The sequence below is a fragment of the Brugia malayi genome (genome assembly GCF_000002995.4).
Source record: "Brugia malayi strain FR3 genome assembly, contig: Bm_v4_Chr4_scaffold_001, whole genome shotgun sequence".
NCBI classification, from domain to species: Eukaryota; Metazoa; Nematoda; class Chromadorea; order Rhabditida; family Onchocercidae; genus Brugia; species Brugia malayi.
The window spans coordinates 9,676,860-9,701,388 of record NW_025062478.1 but is presented as its reverse complement, the minus strand read 5'-3'; the positions used below and the strand labels follow the sequence as shown (position 1 = coordinate 9,701,388).

Here is a 24,529-nt window from a genome sequence, read left to right as displayed (position 1 = left end):
GAATTTTTTTTATTATACATATGTATATACATGTATTTTGGATAAGAAAAATGAATGAAAAAAGTGAAATGTATAAAATTTTTATTTCATTTTCTTTTTGTTCTTTGTTCTTTTTTTTCTTTTTGCTTTCAAATATTTAATTAATAAATTAATTTTTTTTTCTCGCTCTTAAATATTTTAAAGAAATATGATTAAAATCAAATGAAATTACACCAACAACACATTAAAAAATATGAAGTTAGTGAGCAGTTCACATAAGTAATTCAATTAATTTGTTGACAAACAAAACAAAAAAAAAAAATGCATTATACAATTTCAAACGGTAAATAAATAAATTGAGCATCCTTCTTCTTCCAGTAAATAAAATATTTAAGAAACTTTTCATCCTTTTTTTTTTTTTTTAATTATCTCATAAACACTGATATGGATAAGAGATGATAATTGATGGAAAATCATTTGATAAATTTTTTATTAATTAAAATATTTTCTTCCGTATATAATTATTCAAATTTAACATTAAATCTTAGAATTGGATAAACAAAATTTTATAGCTAAATTTTAATTAGCTAATTAATCATTTGCTCGTGCAGTATAATACGTCCAATATACCATATTCAACAGTGCAAATGAAATTGGAAATGCTTTTTGACATAAACTGAAATTGTAAAATTAAAATGTATTATAATAATAATAATACTAAAATTAAACATCAAATATTTGATTTACAATAATTATAAATTTCTTAGAAAATTAGTTTTTCTTTTCAAAAAATATATATATCGGATCTAAAATTTACGTAATTCTGTTATAAATAAATGAAAAAGAAAATGTTGATTCCATGAAAATTTAATTATTTTAATTAAATTAATTTTATAAAAGTAAATAATAATAATACTTACTTATCCATATCTTCACCAGTCCAATGTCTTAAAAATCTTCGTTCATTGTTGTGTTTTTTTCGTCGATGTTTACTATCACTTCTTGCTTCTTCGGTTATTCGATAGGGAAAGTAACGATTCGTATTTTCACCATCTAAATTATAATTTTATTTATTTTTTTATCATTATTATTTGTTATTGTTACTATTAAATATTTATTATTATTATTACTATTTATGGTATAACAATACTTGTGCAACATCAATAAATTATTATTATTATTATTATTATTATTATCATTATTATTTTTATTATTATTAATATTATTATCATTGTTATTATTATTATATTACTAATATTTTTATAGCATTACAAATATTTATATATAAATATCAATAACATATGAATCAGAAGTACAGCAGGTAACATTCCAACTACAATTAGGATAATGTTAAAATTTAAATTTAAATTATTAAATTTTTGAATGCTATAAATGATGGGAATTTTTCTTTTTTATATTTATCTATGTGTTTTTTAAAAATTTATAAAAAAATTTTATAATATATATATTTTATTTAATATTATAAATGAAAAAAGAAATGATTTCGAGATTTTTTGCAAATTTTTAAATGAATAACTATTTGTTTTATTTTCATAAAATATTTTAATAAATCTACTAATAATTTCAGTTTATCCTAGAATCCAAATTATTATAAATACAAAAATTTGAATGAACGAATTAAATTTGACTATAAAATAAATGCAAAATTTAGTTAAGCAGAATAAATTAAATAATAAAAAACTTTCCGAAATGAATTTCAAACGAATGATATTTTCTACAACAATAAGGAAGCATGAATTAAAAGACATACTGTACTCATTTAATTTCATTATTTCCGGATGTCGAATTGTTGATGTTGGATTTCGTTCACCGTATTCGGCAAATGTTGCCGCATTACGTGTCCATAAACTATCATTCAGATCAATGTCAACTTTTCTGGATAATCGTTTATCTTCGTCAACTTGTTCAGTTAGTGGTAACTAAAAGTTTCATTTTTTATTTTAATCAATATTATATGAATTTTTTCTTTTGACTTAATTTTATTTTAATCAATATTATACGAATGTTATAATTACTAATTTTTATTTTATTTTATTGTTAATTTTCTTTTGTTTGATAATATTTTATTACATTTGAACATTAACTGATATATTTTTATCAAAATTTGATTATTTAATGGAGGAAAGAAAAAAAGATTATAATAAATTTAAAATTTAAATAAACAAAAAAGTGAATAATTATTATATTATAGAACCTTTCGTCTTCGACCTTCCCTGAATAATCGTTTACTTGATCGAGTTTCATTTAAAAGTAAACTAGTTGTATTAATAATATCAGTTTCAGCACTTCCACGACTCCTTGACGTATTCGACTTTTCTAACATTCCAACAATAGCTAATTCAACAATTGATAAAAAAATATATCCAACACAACCGAACATAAATAAATCCAAACCTTTCACATATGAAACCTGAAAATAAATTTTATAAAATATCAAATATCTAAAGAAGTACCATACGGAAAAATATAAGTTAAGAAAAATTGTTGATAGTTTATTATCCTAAGTTTATTTTAAAAGTTTTTTTTTTTTTTTTTTTTTTAACAAATTAAAGTAAAGTAAAATTCTGTTCAAAAATCAAAATATGCAAATTTTGGTTTCAATTTTTAAACAAAAAATACCACACAGAAATATAAGTTAAGAAAGTTGGTAACATTTGAAATTTATTCTAAAACTTTTTTGCTAAGAAATCAAAGTAAACTTTTGATTACATATAGAGAAATTTTAATACAATTATTTTGTCTTATTTGAAACTTTCAAAATCAAATACGCAAATTTTTTTTTCAATGTTTAATTAAAATTAAATTTTAAATTATTAATAGAGCAAAATTTTGTGAATTGAACTAAAAAAAAAAAATTTTCGTGTTATGATGATTAAACCTTTGGAAGTGTCCTTGCAACATTTGAATATTGTAAAGTAAGTGCCATCATTGATGAAACGCCAACAGTTACCCGTGCGGGTAATGATCGACGATCTAACCAAAATGATATCCATGAAATGAGTACCATACAATAAGTTGGAAGGTAAATTTGTAACAGATAGAAACCGTATGAGCGACGAAAATATAATTTTATATTTAACTGTAATTATATAAATCTTAAATTAATGCAAATTTAATTTTATTAATTATTATTAATTATGAAATGTAAAAGTAATAATTATAAAATCAATATTTTATTAGAAAACAATTTTCTACAAGTTTTAATATAATTATATATATATATATATATATATAATGATAATAGTAAAATGAAAATTTTAAATATTATACTTATAATATTATAATGTTAAATTATATATTCTATCATTTTGCTATATTTAAGTAATCAAGCACTTATCAGTAATATCATTATATTATTAAAAGCTTTATTAGATTTAACTAATTAAACACTTATCAATAATATTACTACTATGTAAATGTTTTATTAAAATAAATTAACATTTATTTTACTGTATAATCAATTGTTAGCAAAAAATTATTTATTTCAAAAATTTAATTACAAAAATTTATCTTTTTTAAATAAATCACATTTATTTTAGTGTCTAATCAATTGTTAGAAAAATAGAATTTCGAAGAGAAATTATAAAAATGTTCTCTCTTTTTTTGCTGAAACTCAAAAATTATTTGAGATGTTAAGCACAGCATGAAGTTATACAAATTGTATTAAAAGTAATAATAGTTATGATTATAAAATCAATATTATATTAGAAAATAATTTTCAACAAATCTTAATGTAATTTCATATATAATAATAAAATGAAAATTCTAAATATTGTGCTTAATTATAATTTAAATTATATATTCTATTACTTTGTCATACTTAATTAATTCAGCACTTATTATGAGAGATATTATTATCATTGTGAGCTTCATCATATTCAATTAATTAAGCATTTATCAGAAATATTATTATCACTGTAGGCTTTATCATATTTAATTAATTAAGCACTTATTATCAGAGATACTATTATTATTGTAAGTTTTATCATTAATTGAATGATTAAACATTTATCGATAATATCATTATTAATTATTATTATTATTAAGTATTATTATTACATTACATACATGATCCCAAACACCCGCTGGATAATGGAATGATGCTTTTTCATGAATGTAATGTGTCATATGAAAATCCGGTAAATTTGTTTCACCAATTACTTCAACCGGAATACCATGACGTTTCCAGTGTAGACGAACTTTACCAATATTAAATGAATAACTTTCAAAAACCATTATGCATTCAACACGATCCATTGGAAAAATTGAAAAATCCATTTCACATGGTGTTTCAACCATAATCCTTAAAAAATAAATAAATAAATAACAAAAAAATTTTTTATTTTTATCATCAATTGCTTCACTTCAACAATTATCATCTAAACTTTAATAAAAACAAATAATAAATAAGTATAATTTATTGAGTTAAAAAATTTTTTTTTTTACTAATCCTATATTAATTTCTAGTTTTTTTATATCACTGATAATTTTATCACATAATAAATTAATTAACTAACTGATAAAAAATTTTCTAATAATTAAAAAAAAAAATTAATATAACTTTTTTATAACCTGTAATTTATCCAAACGGTACCATTCGGTAAAATAGAAAGGAAAACATTTGGTGTAGGTGAATGATGTATCAGTGAACCTTTACTATTTACAATACAAACATTTGGTAACCATAATTGTTCAACCATTCGATGTGATAAAGTTAAATTTTGTACACAATCTGCTCCTTCCATATCCTTAAATAAATAAAAACAAAAAACAAAAAATGATAATAATATTTGAATTTTATCAATTTTTTTCCTTTTTTTTTTTTTAACTTAATGTTATTATTTTTTATTCATTTATTTTCAACTTAATTAAACGATAAAATTTAATGAAATGATTTAAATCATTAAATGTAAACAATCTCTCTTTCACTCTTCTTCCTTCTCCCTCGTAATAGATTGATAGCATTTAAATAGGAATGCAAAAAGCAATCTTTAAAAAAAAAAGAAAAAAAAAGGTTTTATTTTTTTGAAAGTAAAAAAAATTCCTTCGTATTTTTTTTTTTTTTCAAAATGGAAAAAAATTTCAAATTTACCTGAAATGATAAGTTAGGATCACGCCAAATTTGCGCTAATAAAATATGCATCTTAGAACTGCTATGTATTTCAGAAATTTCAGATATCTAAAACTTAATAAATAATAAAAAAAATTTGTTCTTTTATTTATTAATTTAATAATAAACTTAAAAACTATAATATTATTATTTACCAATAAAAAAAAAGCAAATAAGTTAAAAAATTTGCGAAAATAAAAAAATAACAATAGTAATTTTTAAGTATTTCTTTTTTTGTTTATCAAAATTATATTGATTAAAAATTCAAAAAAAAAAAAAAAAATAGAAAAAAAAATTATAGAAAATTTTGATGAGAACCTGCTGAATAAGTATTTCAACATCAACATCAACACCTTTTGCTTCTGGCACTAAATTTCGATCATATGTTTTCAATAATTCTGTTAAAATTCTAAAAAATATATATATATCATAAAATTATTTAATTAGTAAAAAATTAGAGTAATTTTTAGTTATTTAAAAAAAATATCACAGATAAATTTATTGATAAACGCTATCAGCTGTTGTTACATTGATAAAATTTTTAGAAAAATTTGCAAAAAATTCTCCAAATCATTTGTATTTCTTAGAAAACTTTTGTCTTAATAATATTATTACTACAAAATAATTTGTAATATTTCATTTGGAAATTTTCACCTCAATTAATCATTCATCAATTATTATGTAGTAAATTTTAAATTTTAAACAAAAAAGAAAAAATTGTAAAAATTTGATGATAAAAATTGCAATATTACATATAAAAAGAAAAAGAAAAAATAAATTAATTTTAATCGAAAATAACTGAATAAGCAAAATAATATACTTTAGCAAAATCAATTATTTGTTTATTTTAAAACCAAAAAAAAAAAGGGAAAACAATTTAAGTTCAGAAAGATATTACTTACTTTTCAGCTCTTCCTTCATCTTGTCCCATAAGACATTTATTATTTGACATATTAATTTCACGAGCTTCTGCAAAAGAAAAAAAAAGAATATAACACTTTCATTTATACTTAAATTTCTAAGTCAACCTCCTTTTTTTTTTTTTTTTTGATACAATTTTATTTAAAAAAGAAATTTTAAAATTTGAAATTAAAAAATCCGTTTACCAGGCATATGGTGACATCTTCCAATACTATCAGCGACAAAGCCAGAACGACAAATACAAGTTACTTTACCCGTACTACTACTTTTTTGACAAAATGATGAACGTAAATCACACTTCTCACAACCTAAATTATTATTTTATAGTATGAATTAAAAAAAGAAAAAAAAAATCTTAGCTAAATAACTAACTGTAAACAAATTAATAAGTAAACAAAATAAATCAATAAAGATACTATTTACTTAATTCTTCAATTTTATTGTTCAAATTTTTACAACAAATATAATTATGATTATAAAAAGTACTTCATTTAATATACTAATAGTAATAATACAATAATAATAACAAAGTTTCTGTAAAAATTGATTATAATATCTATAATATGAATAAAGATTGAAAGAGACTGAAATTCAAAATTAAACTTAATCGTTTATTAATTGGTGAAAAATGATGGCGCAATTGTCTTGTAAAGACAAAAATTGTGAACCATTTGAATAAAACTTAAACTATTAAATATTTGAAATATTTAATATAATACAAAATGAGCAAAGACTACCAGTACAAGAACATTAATTTTATTTGAGGAAAAATTTTTTGATTGTAGTAAAAATTTTAAAATGACATTTTGTTATCAAAATTTTGACATTGATAGATAGATGTTTATTAAATGTTAAAAATAGCATTTTCACTTTTTTCATAAAACTTAAATTGTTAAATATTTCTATTTGATCAATCAATATATTTTCTCTTGTTAAAATGATGAATGCATCGATCAAATTGAATTAATTCATTTAATTTAATCAAAATATTGGACAAAAACAAGAAGAAAAAGATTAAAACGAAACTTTGTATTTGCTATTTACTCTAATAAATATAACAAATAATTAGATATGAAATTTTATTGAAATTATGATATTTGCATGAAATTTTTGAGATTTTCACTAAAATTATTTCTGTTTTTATTTTTTGGAAAAAAATTGTTTTTTTTTTTGTTTTTAACTTTTATTTATTTAAATTTTTTTAATTAAACAAGTTTTTTAATTTTTATTTCTACTTATTTATTTTTACTAAAAAGCAAACATTATATTTTTTTAAAAAAAAAAATGCAAAATTATCTCTTATAAATAAGAATTAGTGTAACATAAAATGATAATGACAATGATAAGATTTGTAAAGAAGGAAACAAAGGAAAAGTTTATAAGTTAAAAATTTTTTTGAAATTTATGAAACAAACCTGAGAGTTCGGTATTTGCAGTTGCCTGAATAATTTGAATAATAAGTAAAGCAGTTGTTTTCAGTAAAAAAATCAGAGTATATGGATAATTCATTCACCACCTATACCGGTATTTCTTATATGAGTCCGGTGGATCACAATAAAAATCATAAAATTCACCTACAAAAAAAAAAAAAAAAAAAGATTGAAAATTGATGTAAGCAAATTGCATTTATGATAATTGCTTAAAGGTGTGCAATAATAGCTCAAAATCATCGAAATTTTATTATAGGAAACATAACCATTTGATGATTATAAAAGAGAAAGAGAGAGAGATAGAGGGAGGGAGAGAGAGGGAGAAAAAAAGACTTAAACGATTTTAACATTCTAAAAAAAAAAGTGAAAAATGAATAAGATGAATTAAATAAGTAGGTCGGTCTATTTATTATGTCAATAAACGAATTCAAGTAAGCTAAGCTAAAAACCAATCATTTTTTTCGTTTTTTTATTTTTTATTTTTGATAAAAAGAATTTAATATTAACATATAATAATAAAATTAACATTAACATATAAATATTATTAGCATATTTATCAAATATTGCGAAGCATTAAAACGAGAGTGTTAGAATAAAAGCAACAAAATACAGCTGATGTCAGAAATTGTTGAAATTAATTAATGTTGATTTCAATTGATGGTTTTAAAAATTAAGCAATGATGTAAGATATAATTCGGCTTTATTTCATTTATAAGCTAATTGTAAAATTTTAAAAATAATAAATGGGTTCAATTTTGCTAGCAGAATTAAATGAAAACAACTTTTGTTATCATGTTGATTGTAGTGGTAGTGATGATTGCTAACATGAAGTGATGATCATTTCTTTGTGTACAAATGTTTGAATAGATGCTAAATGTTAATTTAAAAATATTTTATAATATAATTAATGCTTTTTGTTATCATAAATTGAATAAAATTGTAAAAATTGGACATTTAGAAATGTAAATAAATAATTGATAATATTGTAATTAAATTTAATCAATGCTAACAAATAGGTTTATATTATCAAGTGATTACTTTTATATGTTTTATAGAATAAAAGAATAAAAATTATTGTCAAATTTTAATTGTTATTCTAATTTAAATGCTATTAACTTCATTTAATTGAACCACTTTAACCACCTGCTAATTGAATAGCAATAATAATTGTAATTTATGAGAATAGGAATGTATGAATGACGTTATCATGATAATAATAAAGTTACTACTATTGCTTAATTCACTGATAAAAAATTAAAAATTAGTGATATGAAGGGAAAAAAAGAAATATTAAGATAAGCTAAGGTAATATTTTTTCAAGAAATTTATTGAAAAATAAGTCAAACTTATTAAATGTGTAAGTTTTGTATAATAATTTCAAGAATAGGTTTAGCTAGGTTATTCATCAATTCAAAAGAGATAATGAAAAAAGTTCATTTACAAAAATTGAATTACTAAAAGAATTAAATTGAAATGAAATTTTTTGATAAGCAAATACATAGCTATATTTATTTGTGAGAAATCAATGAAAAAAATATTTATTCGCTGGAGGAAAATTATCGATTTATCAAGTAAAATAAATTCATTCTGATTTTCATATCCACAAGATTTTACCAATAAATCATCAACAACAGATTTCTTTTAAAAAAAGCCCTGTGTAAAATTTAAAAAAAAAATGGAAGATAAATTTAATTATTAATCAAGCAAAGGAAGTAAAAGAAAGACATGTAAATATTAATAAAGTGAAAATTTAATGTGTATCATTTATCTACCTATAATTAGAAATAATAAAATTATTTCAAAAAAAACAAAAACAAATATATCTCTTGTAAAACAGATCCAATTATTATTTACAAAAAAATGATGAAGAGAAATTTTAATGGGTATTATATATGTTTGTACTTTGTATACTTGTTTAAAAAAACTAACTTATTAACTTATTATTTAAAAGAACTAACTTATTATTTAAAAAAAGTTACAAAGATAATGATTGAATAATTTATTCTAAACGAAAAAAAAAATAGAAAGAAATAACAATGCATTAGAAATTTGCAAATTTAATTAACAATAGTAATTGTTAATGATTAAATAAGTTTTTTTTTTTAAAAAAAAAGGTTAAAATTAGAAATAAAAATTTATACTTTTTTCTTACCACATATATACTTATCAAATTCTAATTTAAGTAAAAAAAAAAAAACTAAACATTTTTGTTCGAATAATAATATTAGATGAAAATTGCATCCACTAAAAATGTTTTACAATTTAAATATTCTTTTATTTGCCACAAAAAAAAAGAAAATGTAATTAGTAGATATAATTCAATTCTTCATTAATATAATTAATTTATATATAATATTAGAAAGCAAAACTGAATTCAATATATTATTAGAATGTAAAATTGTATTCAAAAGAAAAGAAATTCAAATAATTTTCTCTTTCTTTTTTTCTTTTTTTTTTTTTATCTTTTGAATTGGTTAAAAAGAAAAGAAAAAAAAAAAAATGCTTTTAAAAATGAGAAAGACGTCCTACTGATATGGAAGTCAAATTAATGTGATGTTTACGCTGGGAAACGAAAATGGAAAATCACACAATGAAAGAAAATGCATTTTTTTTTTTTAACTTTAGCTTTAAGGGCGAAACATCATTTTCATTCACACGGTACTTGTGGGAAAGTATATGGTGATTTAGTGTTATGTTTAAGGCTTTTACTAATTCTCCGGGAAGTTAGTAGACTTCGGGAAGCTAGTAGACTAGACATTGACTTAACTAGACTAGCTATTTTATTTTATCTATTTTCTTCATTTATTTATTATAACATAAAAGAGACTGCAACCAAATTTTGTTTTTTTTTTTTTTTTTTTTTTTTTTTTTTTACTTGATTAAATTAAATTAAATATTATTCATCGATTTTTATATTTTTAATTTATTAATATGGTCGTTTTCGTCGCTCTTTTTTGTTTTTTGTCCAAACTTTTTTGTTTTTATGTTGCTTTTTTATTTTTGATATGAATTTTTTATCATCTATTTGTTTCATAATAACAAATTATAGCAATTGCTAATTTTTTTTTTTCAAGTTTCCATTTTTTTAAACAAATTTTGTATTATAATTTTTAGACTTGACAAAAGTAAATATATAAAAAGCATAAAATTATTAAGTATTATTAAGCTAAGCACAATTGTATTATTATTATTAATCGTTAAATAAAATTACTTTTTGTTAGCTTTCTTTTTTTTTTAGCACTTTTGATTAAAAAAAAAAAGGGGAAAAAGGAAAAAGAGAAGAAAATATTAAAAAATGATGCAAAATTGATATCAAACTAAGATATATTGATATAAAGAAAAATTATTTCCACTTCTTTTCATTCCCTTTCATCTATTTCATTCATTTCTTTTTGCAATATAGAATTATAAATTAAATTACTAAAAGCATTTTCATAGAATATTTTAATCTTTATCTATTTAACTTTAACATTATAAATTTATCATCATGTCAACATTTCCTTTTGCAACAGAGAATTATAAATTAAATTACTAAAATACAATAGTATTTGACTTCCTTTAACTTTAAAACTTTTTTTCAAATATTACTAATTGCTAGCTTTCTAATATAATATGTTAACATGCAATAAATTTAATCAAAATGTATTAATTAAATAATTTAAGGTTTGAGAAAATGAAACTTTTTTTGGAATTTTTTCTGAAAAAAGAATTGAAGTATAAAATGTTAGATTGTTATTGAAAATTCTTGAAAAACTTTCGTTGTTATTTTTTACCAAATTATTTAGCAAAATAGTTAAATTTATTTTTGCAAAGTTTTTTTATTTGCATTCGTTTTCAACAAAACTAAATGATATAATTAAAATATTTCTGTCTAATTAGGAATAGTAGCATTGGTTGATAATATTTTTTTACTAATTAAGCCAAATGCTAAAATAATTAATACCATATTATCATACTAAGACTATTGTTTAGATCGAAACTAACATTTCAAAATTTGCAATGCAATCAATAGGATAAGCTAATACAATTATTAAAACAAGAAATTAATGGTTCCATTTGCTAATTAAGTTTTTTTGCAGTTAAAAGTAGAAAAAATATAAGCTAGAAAATTAACTAGCCTGGTCGGTTGATAATGTGAAGTTTATGTACTTTAATATATGAATTAGGAAATGGCAAATTCATATTTCAGCAATGTGAGAAATGTTCCGATGATGGCAATTTAAAATTTCTCATAGATGTTCCTTATAAAGTTGTTAATAACTCCAAATATAATTTAACTTAATTACAAGTAGGATTACTTAATCAACTAATATTAATAATAAAACTTAAATATTCGAAAAAAAAAAAGCATACCAAAGCATAAATTTTACGAAGTTATGTAAGTGAAATAAATTATATCCTTCTGCGTATTTTTAATTTTAAAACTCTTCAACTCACTTTTATCAATTTTATTTTAAGACTACAATAATAATAATAATAATTTAAAAATCATATCAAAGTGTGTTAAGACTGCAACTAAATTTTTTAAATTTCTTCCAAAGTTTGTATTGTATCAAACATTTCTTCGTATTTAATCAATACATTACTTTTTTTAAACTACTTGTAAAATTGAAAGAATTATTGGTATTTAAAATAAAATTTGAAGACATTAACTTAGTGTTTCACTTATATATCGAATTATCGTCAAGTGCCTTGAAAGAATTACTTTATCCTAATCCAAACTTTAACTCATTAAGCTTATTATTTTAGCAATTTATGGTAAATTAACTTTTACTGTAGTTATTTCTGCGTTTTTCATCTCTTTCAAAATTGACTTACTTATGAATTATCAATGTTTTTGCCAATAACAATAAGTTTATTTCATCTATTCTAGAAATTTCAGAAAAAATTGGCACACACATGCGTACAGACACAATCATATTGCACATTACCGTATTCCCATACATACAGACATGGCTATACTGTATATTACCGTATTCCCATGTTTTAGAAGAACGAGTAATATTTGGGATGTTGCAACTGTTTTGCAAAATGTATCAATTTCAAATATAATATTGAACTTTAGACTATTTAACCAAAACATATTGATTTTTACTGGAATGTTATTTGATTGAAAGTGGCCAATAAGCCAAGAGCTTAAATTAGCTTTTTTTTTTTTTTTTTTTTCCAAGGAAATTAACCAACCAGAAGCAATAATATTGCACTCATGCAGATTATTGGATTAATCTTCAAAGAGATTAACGACTAATAGGTAATATTAATATGATAGTGATTCTCAAATATTTCAACGTAAACATAACAATTTATTTTAGTGATTTTTTTTTTTTTTTCAATTTTTTTTTTTTATTGTCATCAAACTTTGATAATAACCAAATAGAAATTGAAACGATGTTAAAACTATAATGAAATTTCTTAACAACAGACAAACAAATAAACTTCGTGTCTAATAATAGCTGTGAGAATTACAGCAAATGGAAATAATATGAAATAAAAAAAAAAAAAAAAAAATGAAAAGGTTAAAAATATCATATATCAATAAAGGATTTTCAAATTTTTGTCAAAATTTCTCAAATTTTGACATTTTGATATATTCTCAAATTTATCAAAATTTATACTGCTAAGTCATTCAATGGTTTATTAAGCAAATTCATAGCATTGCAATATTTATGTAAAATTTATGATACATATATTTGTATATTTGTGCATATGTACTGAAGACATAAATATTTGTAAATGAATATTATTGTTTATTGAATTTAAAAACTATTAATTAAGTGATTTTTTTGATTTTAATTTATTTGTACTCTAAGACTTTGGAAATTTTTATTGTAAATTTAGTGCAATTGATTATATTACATATCTCACAGTGCATTCTTGTTTTTGTTTTATAACTTCTTTTTTAAATGTTTATATATATATATATATTATATATATATATATATATATATATATTATATATATATATAACAAATTTGTTTTCATAATTTTTTTTCTTTTTAACGATTTTCCTAAGATTCAATTTTTTCAATTTTTAGGAATGCAAAAATTTTGGAATGAAGTCAAGAGTAACAAATGTTAGAAAAGTTAACAAATAAAATTAGAAAAGTTTGGAAATTGAAAAGTAAATTTGATCATGTATGTTAGTTGAAAAAGAAAATCAACACATTAAAATAAATAAATCTTTAAAATCAACTGCAAATTGCAACGATGAAAGATTTTGAGGAAAATCTAGTAATTCATCAGGAATCATCTCTTTTCAAATCATTTGGCGCAATATGTCATGTCATCGGCATCATGAGAAAGATTAGTAATAATAACAACTTCCAAGTTGATATGTTTAACTCATCCAATTTGTTAAACAACTGCTACTTTACTGATTTTTAACAAGTTGAAAGAGAGAGAAAGAGGAGAAGAAAGAAAGAGAGAGAGAGATAAGTAATCATTATCAGAATGAATAGAATGAAACAAACGAATTCACTAATCAGTACAAACATTTATATATATAATATATCTTTTCTTATTTTCTCTTCTTCTGTCATCATCTAATATTTTAATAGATAGGAATATGATATGATATCAGTTTAAATTGTCGTTTACAAATGCAACAAATTATTGACGAAATTTACGTTTTTTTTTAAATCAAATCCATAATTTATAAAATAAAAAATTTGATCTTTTCTTTTTTTTTTTCTTAAAAAAAAAATGAAACAAGTGAGCCGTAGATTGGTGAAGCAAAGAAGGAATTCCAGAAATTAAAATACTTCTAGAATTTCTAACAGACAAAAAAAAAAGAAAAAAAATGGATCGAGAACAGCTGTCTTATGATTATAACAATCTATGATTATATGATTGGTACAAGATAAATGTGAATAAAAATTTGGAAAACAAAAATTTTTTCTTCCAAAAAATTGTAATGCATTTTTTTTTTTTTTTGTAATACTAAATATTACTGTGAAATATAAATGTATAAAATAAAATAATCAGTACTAATCATAATATGTATCTAAGCAAAATACTTACCCAAATTCACTTTTTTTTTTTTCGTTTCGTTTTTTTTGTCGCATATGCAAATATAATTTTTAATTTTTTTTTTTTTCTGAGATTTTTTTGTCAACTATTTATTCAAAATCATTCAATTTCTAAACACATTTTTTTTTCTTTTTTAGTTTTTGCTTTTTTTTCTTTTTGTAAACTACTGTTAGTATTGCTTAGAGCAAAAAGGAAAAAAAAGGAAAAGAAATTGCTATTCTTAATGAAAAAACTTTTTTGAAAAAAATTTAAACTAATTTAAAAAACTTATATAGTTGATAAAAACAACAAAAAAAAGTCAAAAATAGAACAATATTACACAACAAAATACATAGATTTAAGAGCACATATAGAAATGAGTAACATTTTATAGATGAAATAATAAGAAATAATAAAAAATTGTTAAAGTTATACAAAAGGAAAGAAAAAAAAAAAAGATTTTCCTTTTATCATCAATAAAGAATAAAAATGTCAATTGGAAAAACAAAAATATTCTCACATGATTTCATTATGTTGTTATCACATCATTACTGAGATAGCAACATAATTCAGCATGTTTTTGGATTCATTTGGAATTGTGTGAATGCTTTAATTCAATTGATTAAATTTTGTGAAAGCATAAAAACATAAAAAAATTTTTATTGCTTTAAAAGTTTATTGTTAAGTAAACATTTGATAGATTTTATATTAATTAATGCATTCCTTATAATTTAGTATATCTATTATTTCTGCTTCATATTAACTAGCAATGCTTTTATTTCAATGTTATTAGATTCCATATTTTTATAATTTTTGTATATATGAATTATAAACTTTTAGTATGAACCTATTTTAAAAAAAAAAAATTTCAAAAAGAATTCAGAAAGAAAAAGATATATTGTAGAAGAGATAAGGATAATTTTAATGGTAAAAATATTAATTGGTATAATAAAGAATATGAATTTAATTAGTTAAAATTTATTCAATATCAAAATGTTGGTTAAAATTATGGAAAATTTAAGCACTGTAGAATTAATTATATATTATATATATATTATACATACAAATTCTAACTCTAATTTAAGCAGTAACAAATTTTACAAATAATTTTATCTATAATTCTATGATGAAATAAAACATTTTAATAGATTGTCAATACAAATGAGAAGTGAATAATCAAAAGCTGATTGATTTGATTGAATTTGAAATTTTCAATATTATAGCTAGAATATCCATTAAATTTCTTTTCTAGATGATAATATATCATCTATTAAACAAATTTATCAAATGATCTCTACTGATAGGATAACTTCTTCGAATGATAAAAGTAATACCGAGAAATGTTAAAGTTTTTTTTTTGGTTTTCATTAAAATCATGATAATAAGTAGGAACTATTCAGGGTGATAGCATTGATTACTAGTATTATTTATAGTCGTAATTATTATCTATTTGATCTAATAATACTTTTTCTTGATATTAAAATATTAGTAGAAGTATCTTTTAAATTTAATACTATAATTTATATTGAAAATTTTCAGGTATTTTCAACTGCAGAAAATATTAAAATTTAGATTATGCAAGTATATTTTATATTGTTTAAATTTATTTCTAATGCTAATATTCTATTTTTTTTTTTCTCACCAAAAGGCACTAATTTTTGTAGCATAACTATCAGCTTCATTTATACACAGTCAAGCTAGCAAGTTGCAAGCCAGAATGGAAACTTTTCCGCATAATAGTATATTAAGATTCCAATAAAATGCTCAAATGTTTCAACAATTGCTTGAAATTCGAATAAAATACTTAAAAGTGCTAAGATTTGCTTTATATAACAACCAATATTTTACATCAAGGGCAGATACTTCATCCTCTTTAACATTTTGAGTATTTAATTAAAGATAAGCATCAAATAAGTAACAAATTTCTCTGCTTGCCAATTTATATTTGCTCTTTTTCTGTTACATAACATAAAAAAAATAGATGAATAACTTCTGGAAAATCATTCAAATTTGAATTGAACATTGCACCGCTAGTTGCTTACTTTAGTTGTAGCACAAGTCTCAAAATTTTATTGTAGTATGAGAGAAAATTTATTAAATAATACTTGTTATCATTCATTTTACATTGTCGGTATGAAGAATTCACGGGGAAAAATATTGAAAGTTGATGCAGAAATAAATTAAACAATGGATAATTATATAAATACAGATAAATACACTTAATAATAAGAAATAATCTAAAAGTTACAAGAAAAAAAAAAAACATTAAAAACAAAATATACAAGAAAAATATATACACTGTTGCAAATATATGCATAGCAGGTGCTACAAGGCTATCCTACAAGAACTATTAGAAAAAAATGTAGAACTATTACATGATACAGCTTATTTATTTAATACTGAGTTATTGAATTGCTATGATTTTTTTTAATCCATCTACCAGAAGTTAGCATACTGCAGTATTTATCTATTGTTCTCGATTTGAAATATCATAATTCATGTTGAGTATAAAATTTAATCTTAAAACTGATTTGGACTGGTGCACTGAAAAAAATGCGAAATGGGAGAAAAAAAAAAAACCTTATCTTTTCTGATTTCAATTCGAAATATTTATTTTTAAAAAAATGTACAAACCTAAAAGCTTTCCAGAATCTCAGTATCGAATCTACTATCGGACCTAGCAAACAGAAGTTTATTTCTATCTTTTCATTACTATTAATTATCTTCCTAGTATTTCCGCTTTATATGAATATCGAGCTAGAATTTGAATCAACTAAGTACAGATGATAAATCAATTCGATAAACAGCAATTTTGAAGTAAACTGTAGATATACAAAAAAGAACTTCATTTTCATTCCGGCCTGCTACAGCAGTTATACGATCTGCATCCGGCAAAACTGTCGCTTTTGCTATAAGATATGCATGACAAGTCTACAATATAATATATATATATATATATATATATATACAATATATACAATTAGTAGACTTATTAAAAAAAAAAAAATCATATTAGATAGATCAAATATTTGCAAACTTTAGAAGATTTAACAACTCTTTCAAATTACTAGAGAAGGAAAAATAGAGAGAACGAAGGGATAATACAGATGAAAAAAAAAAGCAAAAGTGTAGAAAAAACTAGACTTTTTAGCATTAAATTTTGGAAACAATACAAAGTAATTATATTAATATGATCTCTTTGAAGTAAAAAAAAGAATAAACATTTTTATCTAAGAACTTACGTTATGGTCATTCCATCCATAGATGAGTAAGTTACCGAAAATATCCAGTGTCATCACAACATGCATATTCTGCAGATTAACAGTAGTTGCACAAATAAAATCGCCTGCTGGATTTTCTAATGCTATCTCGGTGTCATTTTCTGCAAAAGTAAAGAATATCTCATATGCAGGATACATGCAATTACTACTAAATGATAATTCAGAAGAGTTTAGCTTTCATAGCAGGTTAACTGTCATTGTTAGATATGTCAAACTAGTTAGAATAATTAAAAATTATTGATAAATTTTTCAACAAATTTAATATAGCTAATATTCTAAAGTGCATTGTAATATTTTTACTGTTTTATGTTCAAATAAATAAGTATAAAATAACCTGGATTAATCACAAGCAGTCGAGCAGCAAGTGATCCAACTAAACTCAGATATACCGGCTGATTGGGTACCATCAACTCTCGATTCGAAGCATTCGAAGCTAACGTTTGTGGCAAAATATTACAAATATTTGAACTAAAATCAATTTTCACCACATAATTTTCACTCCGTTCTGCCAGAAGTGCATAATATAAACCAGAATTCGTGATACCAAGTGCGAAACCATAAACATGCGATGGTACTTCATATTTATTCAATGATGCCAGATGATTCGCAACATATCGATAAGTTCTTACTAAAATTCATATTTAAATAAAAGATCATAGCCTAAGCTTCAAAATATCATCAAAATTTGTTGGTATTCCATTTCAGTGTTTTGAATATTACTGAAACACAATCATTTATAACACACATAATCGATATGGATTGACTTTTTTTTTAGGTTAGAAGAAAATCATATTTTAAGTAAGCTAAAATTGAAAAAACGTTTTGGACAACCAAAATGAAGCAAATCTAATATTAACAACAAAAATAACTAACCGCATCGATCAGTCATCAAAACCAGCAACTCTGATAAACCATCACCATCAATGTCACCAATATATGATGTGCATATATTAGCTTGAATCAGTTGTTCAAAAAGTGGTAAAGGCTTCTGTAAATCTCCGCTCTGCGCATCTGTTTGTGGAAAATCGAAAGAACGTATCTGACCACCTGCTGATATGGCAACTATTTCATCGCTAAAAAGATATCCAATACACAAATGCAGAATAAAAATGTCTTAAAGAAAATTATCACATTTATTTCAAGTTATTCAAGGTACTAAAAATTAGTGATCTTAATGTTTATCAATTTAATGCAGCTATGACTAAGAGCTTACAGTTGTATGATTGGTTAAAATTAAAATTCTGATCTTACTGAAGCAAACAAACTAAACAAACTATATGAACTCTTTCATAAACCGACCTGCTTTGTCTTAGTTTTCCAAAACAAATTGTTGTCAAAGAACTTTTAAAGATATTTTCTAGCTGTGTATATTGCTTTCTGGTTGTAAAGAATAGTAACTGCAAAAAGTCAATTAAGATCGGTAGCTAGAAATACGAATTAATGAATGGTTCATTTTTATAACACGGAAAAAAGCGTAGTAAAGGAAAATGATGATAGATCCGGAATAAAATAAATAGACAATCGAAAAAAAAAAAAAAAAAAAAAAAAAACCTCACACTAATATAATCAAACAATGAATTTTAAAACTTTAAAAATCGTCATCAATCTTCCATCCAAGAAGTAATTATATTAGTATATGTTCATCGGAATGAACAAATTCTTACAGTCACAGGAAAATGTTCCGGTAGAAAAGATCAATGAACAGGAACTTAAACGATATCTTTCAGGAAGCTTTTCTTCATATTTCAAAGAAAGTTTCGTTCCAGTTCATTGTTCTACTTACAACTGATAAAATAATTCTAGAACAGTTACTAATGTACTAAGTTTTCACTACTTGCATAGACAAACATACAAATTCCTTACAATCTTTAGCTGAAATACAAATGCTCCAACCACTATAGCAGTGGTACCACTGTCCACACCGGAAAAAACCAGAAAAGACTAACGTCACCATTGCATTTGCCGATAACGATGAAAAGCTGTTGTTGATTTCGTGACCATACCATTAATACACTAGAAGAAGGTGTATTAAGATGGGTAGCAAACAGAACTGCGGCATTAACATTTGCGCCAGATCTTGAGATTTTCAACTCCGAACAAATCATCTTTGGGACATCCTAGAAAATAACAGATTATGTTGAACACCGAAGAATATTCAAGAGGATGAAATTACTAGATAAATAGACTCTTCAATATTTTCTAAGTCAATGAAAAAACAAACTATTAGCATTGCTCATCGTGTTAGACTTTGTCAAAATAGGTTTTTTTCTTCTTTTTTTTCACCAACAAAATAATGAGCATATAAAGCTTATTTCAATCATAAGCTCAAATTTTTTTTAATTCATAACGAATTTTTTTTTTTTCTAAATCTAAAAATCACATTGTTATTCCTTGCAAAAACTCATAATCATAGATTAAATTGAACTAAAACTACCTATTCTTTCGCTGTAAACAATCTATTTTAATGCTTTTAAAAATATTAAAAGGAGAAATGCAAAATTCCAACGAAATATGGAACCTTAATTTTTGAGACAAGTAATTAAGTCTACGATAAGAACTGATTCTAGGAAATAGGGAATGAACACTAGTTGCTCTGAAAAATACAGTAATTTCCAAAAATTAGAAATTCAAAAATATAATTTATTACTATATTCAGCACTTTAAATAAATTATTAATTACAATGCGAAATATCAGAATAAGTGAAGTGAAGAAGAAAACAATTTATGCTAGTGAAAGTTAAGCAAAATGTTTCTAAGAAAACAACAAATTTACAGCCATCAATAGTACTTCCCTTTCTCAATTAGCTAAAGTTTAGTATGCTAAACATTCCAAATAAACTAGGAAGAAAAAAGGAAGAAATGCCTTTGACAATCATTTATTCAATTTTATCATGTATTTGAAGGCATTCATGTCATTTCTATTAATGAAAGCTTTAGAAAAGACCTCTTTTTGAAGGTTTACACCTCTGGTAAAATTCAACAAATGATTGTTATCAGCAAAAAAAAAAAGAAAAAAAAATTATTTAAAAAAATAACAAGCTAGATATTAAATAGAAATATATAATGTCAGCCAGAAATAAAAGGAATGCATTGATGATAAAGGGAAGCAAAATAGAACAGAGCATTATCAGGAACTGTTTTTTGATCAAAAACAACATCCGATAGCATATGAATTAAAGATTAATGTTCACTACATACATTAAACATGAAAGGAAGGATTGGAAAACAGATGAAATAAAATAGAATTATTAATCTCAAATAATTAAAACTCAAATTTATTAATCACGATAGAATTCAATTCCATTTTCCCTTCAATTTTAAGTAATGTTAAATAATATATAATGTGCAAAAAAAAAAAAAAAAAACCAAACAATAAAACATCAAATGATATGTTGTTTCTTGATCCTTTAAGGAACTTATTTAAAAAAAAAAATTCATTAAGAATATAGCAAATACATCGCACATAACTGCATCACAATATCTGCATCAGTTGCTCCCATAGAACCTTTCAATCAACAAAGATAGGGGAGGTAAGAATAAAAGCTACACATCTAATTATAATTCAATCCTTGGGATGCAGTATGTCAGACATTTTGTTTTCTTCATACTAGAATTAGACAAGAATTTTCACTAAACTATAAAATAAGAGAAAAATTTTCTGCTTCCGATAAAATCAGAAAAACAAAGTTTCCTTTCTAGGAAAGAAAAATTAATTAGATAAAAAAAAAAAAAAAAAGGTAGAGAAAAGGAAATCATAAATTTTGAATAGAACTAACAGAAAAAAAAGTGCAGATGGACTCATAAGGTGATTTATATCTTAACAATTCATTGGAAATTTCTATCTTCATCAATTCAGAGCTAAAAAATTTGAAGGACAAAACCAATATAATGATCAGCTCAAATTACTGCCATGAGTAAATAGCAAAATCAAGAATAGCATGCATCGATATTATGTTCGATATTAGAGCAAGTCACATAAATACAATGTAACTCAAAAAACAATTCAAATAAATATAATTTAACAAAAAAAAAAAAAACTTTAAATTACATAGAACTTAAATCGAACGTCCATCAAATTATCGAAATTTTGTCCCTCAGAGTATAGACCTTCGTTTTCCATTACCGTAATTTACAGTAACTGAAGCTTTAGCCATTTTTGAACCATAATGTCCAGCCCAAAATTGCTGATCTTTTCCACTGTGCCGAAATAATACGTAACGAATGCCTTTAGGATAATTCGAAAATGTATGTTCAATCTTTTGCCACTCAATTTCTAAGACTGAAAAAAAAAAAAAAAAAAGCTGTAATAATTAAAGAAAATAACGATGAATTTATATTCAGTAAGCAAAATACATGTAATTACGAAACATTAACAGAGTTCAAATACAAATAACAATATTAGAACGTCTCCATGCATTTATTCAAAATAATAATAATCGTTAACATATTTTATTATATATTATATAGGAAATATATAAATAAATTGCTTTGTCCTGTTTTTTTTTTTTTTTTTTTCTCTTTTAAGTAAAGTAAAAAAAAAAGACACTTAAGTGAAAATTTACCGTCCAACATGCGAATTCGAGTTATTGAAGTATCGGTTGTTTCATCATCTTGTGGCAGACCATGCTGTAATCTATCATGTTGTTGAGGAAGACGAGGATGCCGAGTATAAAGAAGAAATCCTGGCATTGTTCTATGTGGCAAAGGTATAGATCCATCAGGAAGCAATTGTACTTCCAATAAATAAATCGATGCGCAATCGAAACGACCTGTATGATACTCCGAAACGGTGATTGGTGGACAAAATTCATCCAAAAAAGCACGCTAAATGAAATTTTTATTAGGATATGCTAAAAAAAATTGTTTTTGTCGCATTTATTGAAATTGAAGTCTATAATTTTGACCATTAGTGAGTGAATTAATATAACAGTAAAACATAAAATAGAATAAAAATAGAATAGAATAGTAAAACAAACTTTCTTATAATTTATTTTACCTCAATGAGCTAAGGAAAAAACCGTTTTAACTGGCACCAAATATCACCAATAAATAATCGGAATTAACTTAAAAAAGAAATATAGGAAAATGGTATAGGAAAATACCTCAATTCCTTCCTTCCACAAATCAATGATTTGAAATTTACTACACCAATCATAGCTTGTCACAAATGCAACCGGTATTTCTTCCAGTGCTATACAGCCTACTGGTGGTTTCTCGATTTCGAATCTAAATTATGATTTCAAATAAGTAAAATCCAATCAAAAAGCAATAATTCAGACTTTACTGTGTCCAAATCGAGAAAAATACCACATGGTTTGCTTACTCCATTCGTATGCTAATTCTAAGTCACTTTTTCCTCAGCTCTCCTGCTTCATCTGAATCAACTCCATATAATGTTAGAGGATTGAGGTCAGATATAAATATCTGCGAACGATATGGATCTTGTTTCTTTTCCATCGAAAACATTCAAAACAATGAATAGAGACTTCACTCATCACCGCCATCTTCATATATCTCCCAGTTTTGATAACCATCGTCACCACTAGGATTGCTGATCAAATTGCGCCCGAAAGCTTGCTGAAGAGAAACTTTTTTGACATTGAGTGAAGGTTCATTTCGTAAGAAGCTGGGAGGCAAATCCATTGATCGGTATATCATATAACTGATCCAGAAACCGGGAGCAGATAAAACATTGTACCATCGACGACAAACCTGCAATAGCTCTAAGAAAAAAATAAAGTGAAACATTGAATTTAAAATCAGCAATATGTGAAGATAAAACTATAATTCCAAATACCACCGCAAATAAACTACATTCAAATTTACTCAATCAAACAGTTGTATTTTCCGAATTTCCAGTATGTTTGAATACATTTTTTTAATGGTTTTTATAAGTTTTATTTGTTGCATTTTTTTTTTTACATTTTTAATTTTTTTCCTGCACCAACAATTTACATAAACAGATTAACCACTACCAGAATTGATGAAATAACGAATAAGAAGCAAAATAACCTACCAAAGGACATATATAACCAACATCACGACGACCATCAACTCTGACTAAAATTTCTGCGAGAATTTGAGGAGGAATTGGTACACCGTGCAGATAAATGTCGCTTTTACCTTCTGAAACAGACAATCTTCTGTGTATAAGATGAAAAAATGCCCAGAAAAGTTGAAGTACCATATAACCTTCTCAGGAATCACCTTGTCCTCTTATCGTAAAAATATAGAAAGGCCTATCTTGAAATATCAATAACGAAGAGACACACCTTCATCGATTTCTTCATCGTTTTCACTTCGAGATGACCAGGTAACTGTCTCCATCACTACCAACAACTATAAATCAGAGAACAGAATATTCAAAAGGTAAATATTCCCAGATCAACAACGTCCGTTTTGGATCTGCTTTTTGAATAAAAATTGAAATCTGAAACAGTCTGTCCGCACTCTGAGTAACTCTTTGGAAGATGACTCACCCGTCCACGAATACTATCTCTTTTAAAATACAAAATAAAACATAAATGGTTGCAAAAACAAAAAACATATCTTTGCAATCAATAAATTTCAAAATCTGTTCTTTGATCTTGCTATGAAAACACAAAACTTCCACTAAAATTTAAGAAAAAACTCAATCACCCGATGATACAAGTTAGGATTCAACATTGGATCATAAACAAAATTTTTGAAAATAGTATAAAGCAAATAAGCCCAAAGAATGAATAAAACAAAAGTGAGATCCACTTGTAAAGAATATTACGCTGAGTTCAACTTTATAT

At 23.5% G+C, this 24,529-nt stretch overlaps 3 protein-coding genes across 4 annotated transcripts; all 3 read right to left on the bottom strand.

The window, feature by feature from the left end:
- Positions 1 to 570: 570 nt before the first annotated feature.
- Positions 571 to 7,540, bottom strand: Bma-lgc-55 (Uncharacterized protein; the record flags this gene model as incomplete). The annotated part of the gene is made up of 12 exons (XM_043082265.1): positions 571 to 655; positions 900 to 1,032; positions 1,751 to 1,919; positions 2,195 to 2,410; positions 2,879 to 3,079; positions 4,069 to 4,303; positions 4,573 to 4,748; positions 5,093 to 5,179; positions 5,429 to 5,519; positions 6,013 to 6,079; positions 6,217 to 6,339; positions 7,447 to 7,540. The coding sequence occupies 12 exons, from the start codon at positions 7,538 to 7,540 to the stop codon at positions 571 to 573; spliced, it is 1,677 nt and encodes a 558-aa protein (XP_042938199.1).
- Positions 7,541 to 17,238: 9,698 nt separating this feature from the next.
- On the bottom strand, positions 17,239 to 19,855 carry Bm10673 (uncharacterized protein; the record flags this gene model as incomplete). Its single annotated transcript, XM_043082264.1, has 6 exons — positions 17,239 to 17,400; positions 17,712 to 17,851; positions 18,085 to 18,378; positions 18,624 to 18,823; positions 19,050 to 19,147; positions 19,697 to 19,855. The coding sequence occupies 6 exons, from the start codon at positions 19,853 to 19,855 to the stop codon at positions 17,239 to 17,241; spliced, it is 1,053 nt and encodes a 350-aa protein (XP_042938198.1).
- Positions 19,856 to 21,844: 1,989 nt separating this feature from the next.
- Bm2191 (F-box only protein 26, putative) lies at positions 21,845 to 24,077 on the bottom strand (the record flags this gene model as incomplete). 2 transcript variants are annotated; one of them, XM_043082263.1, is made up of 6 exons in its annotated part: positions 21,845 to 22,029; positions 22,313 to 22,574; positions 22,853 to 22,976; positions 23,242 to 23,462; positions 23,767 to 23,876; positions 24,023 to 24,077. In XM_043082263.1, the coding sequence occupies 6 exons, from the start codon at positions 24,075 to 24,077 to the stop codon at positions 21,845 to 21,847; spliced, it is 957 nt and encodes a 318-aa protein (XP_042938197.1). The 2 variants fall into 2 exon arrangements, with proteins under 2 accessions (XP_042938197.1, XP_001897260.2); XM_001897225.2 differs by lacking the exon at positions 21,845 to 22,029 and having other exon boundaries at positions 22,334 to 22,519.
- Between the last annotated feature and the right edge of the window lie 452 nt (positions 24,078 to 24,529).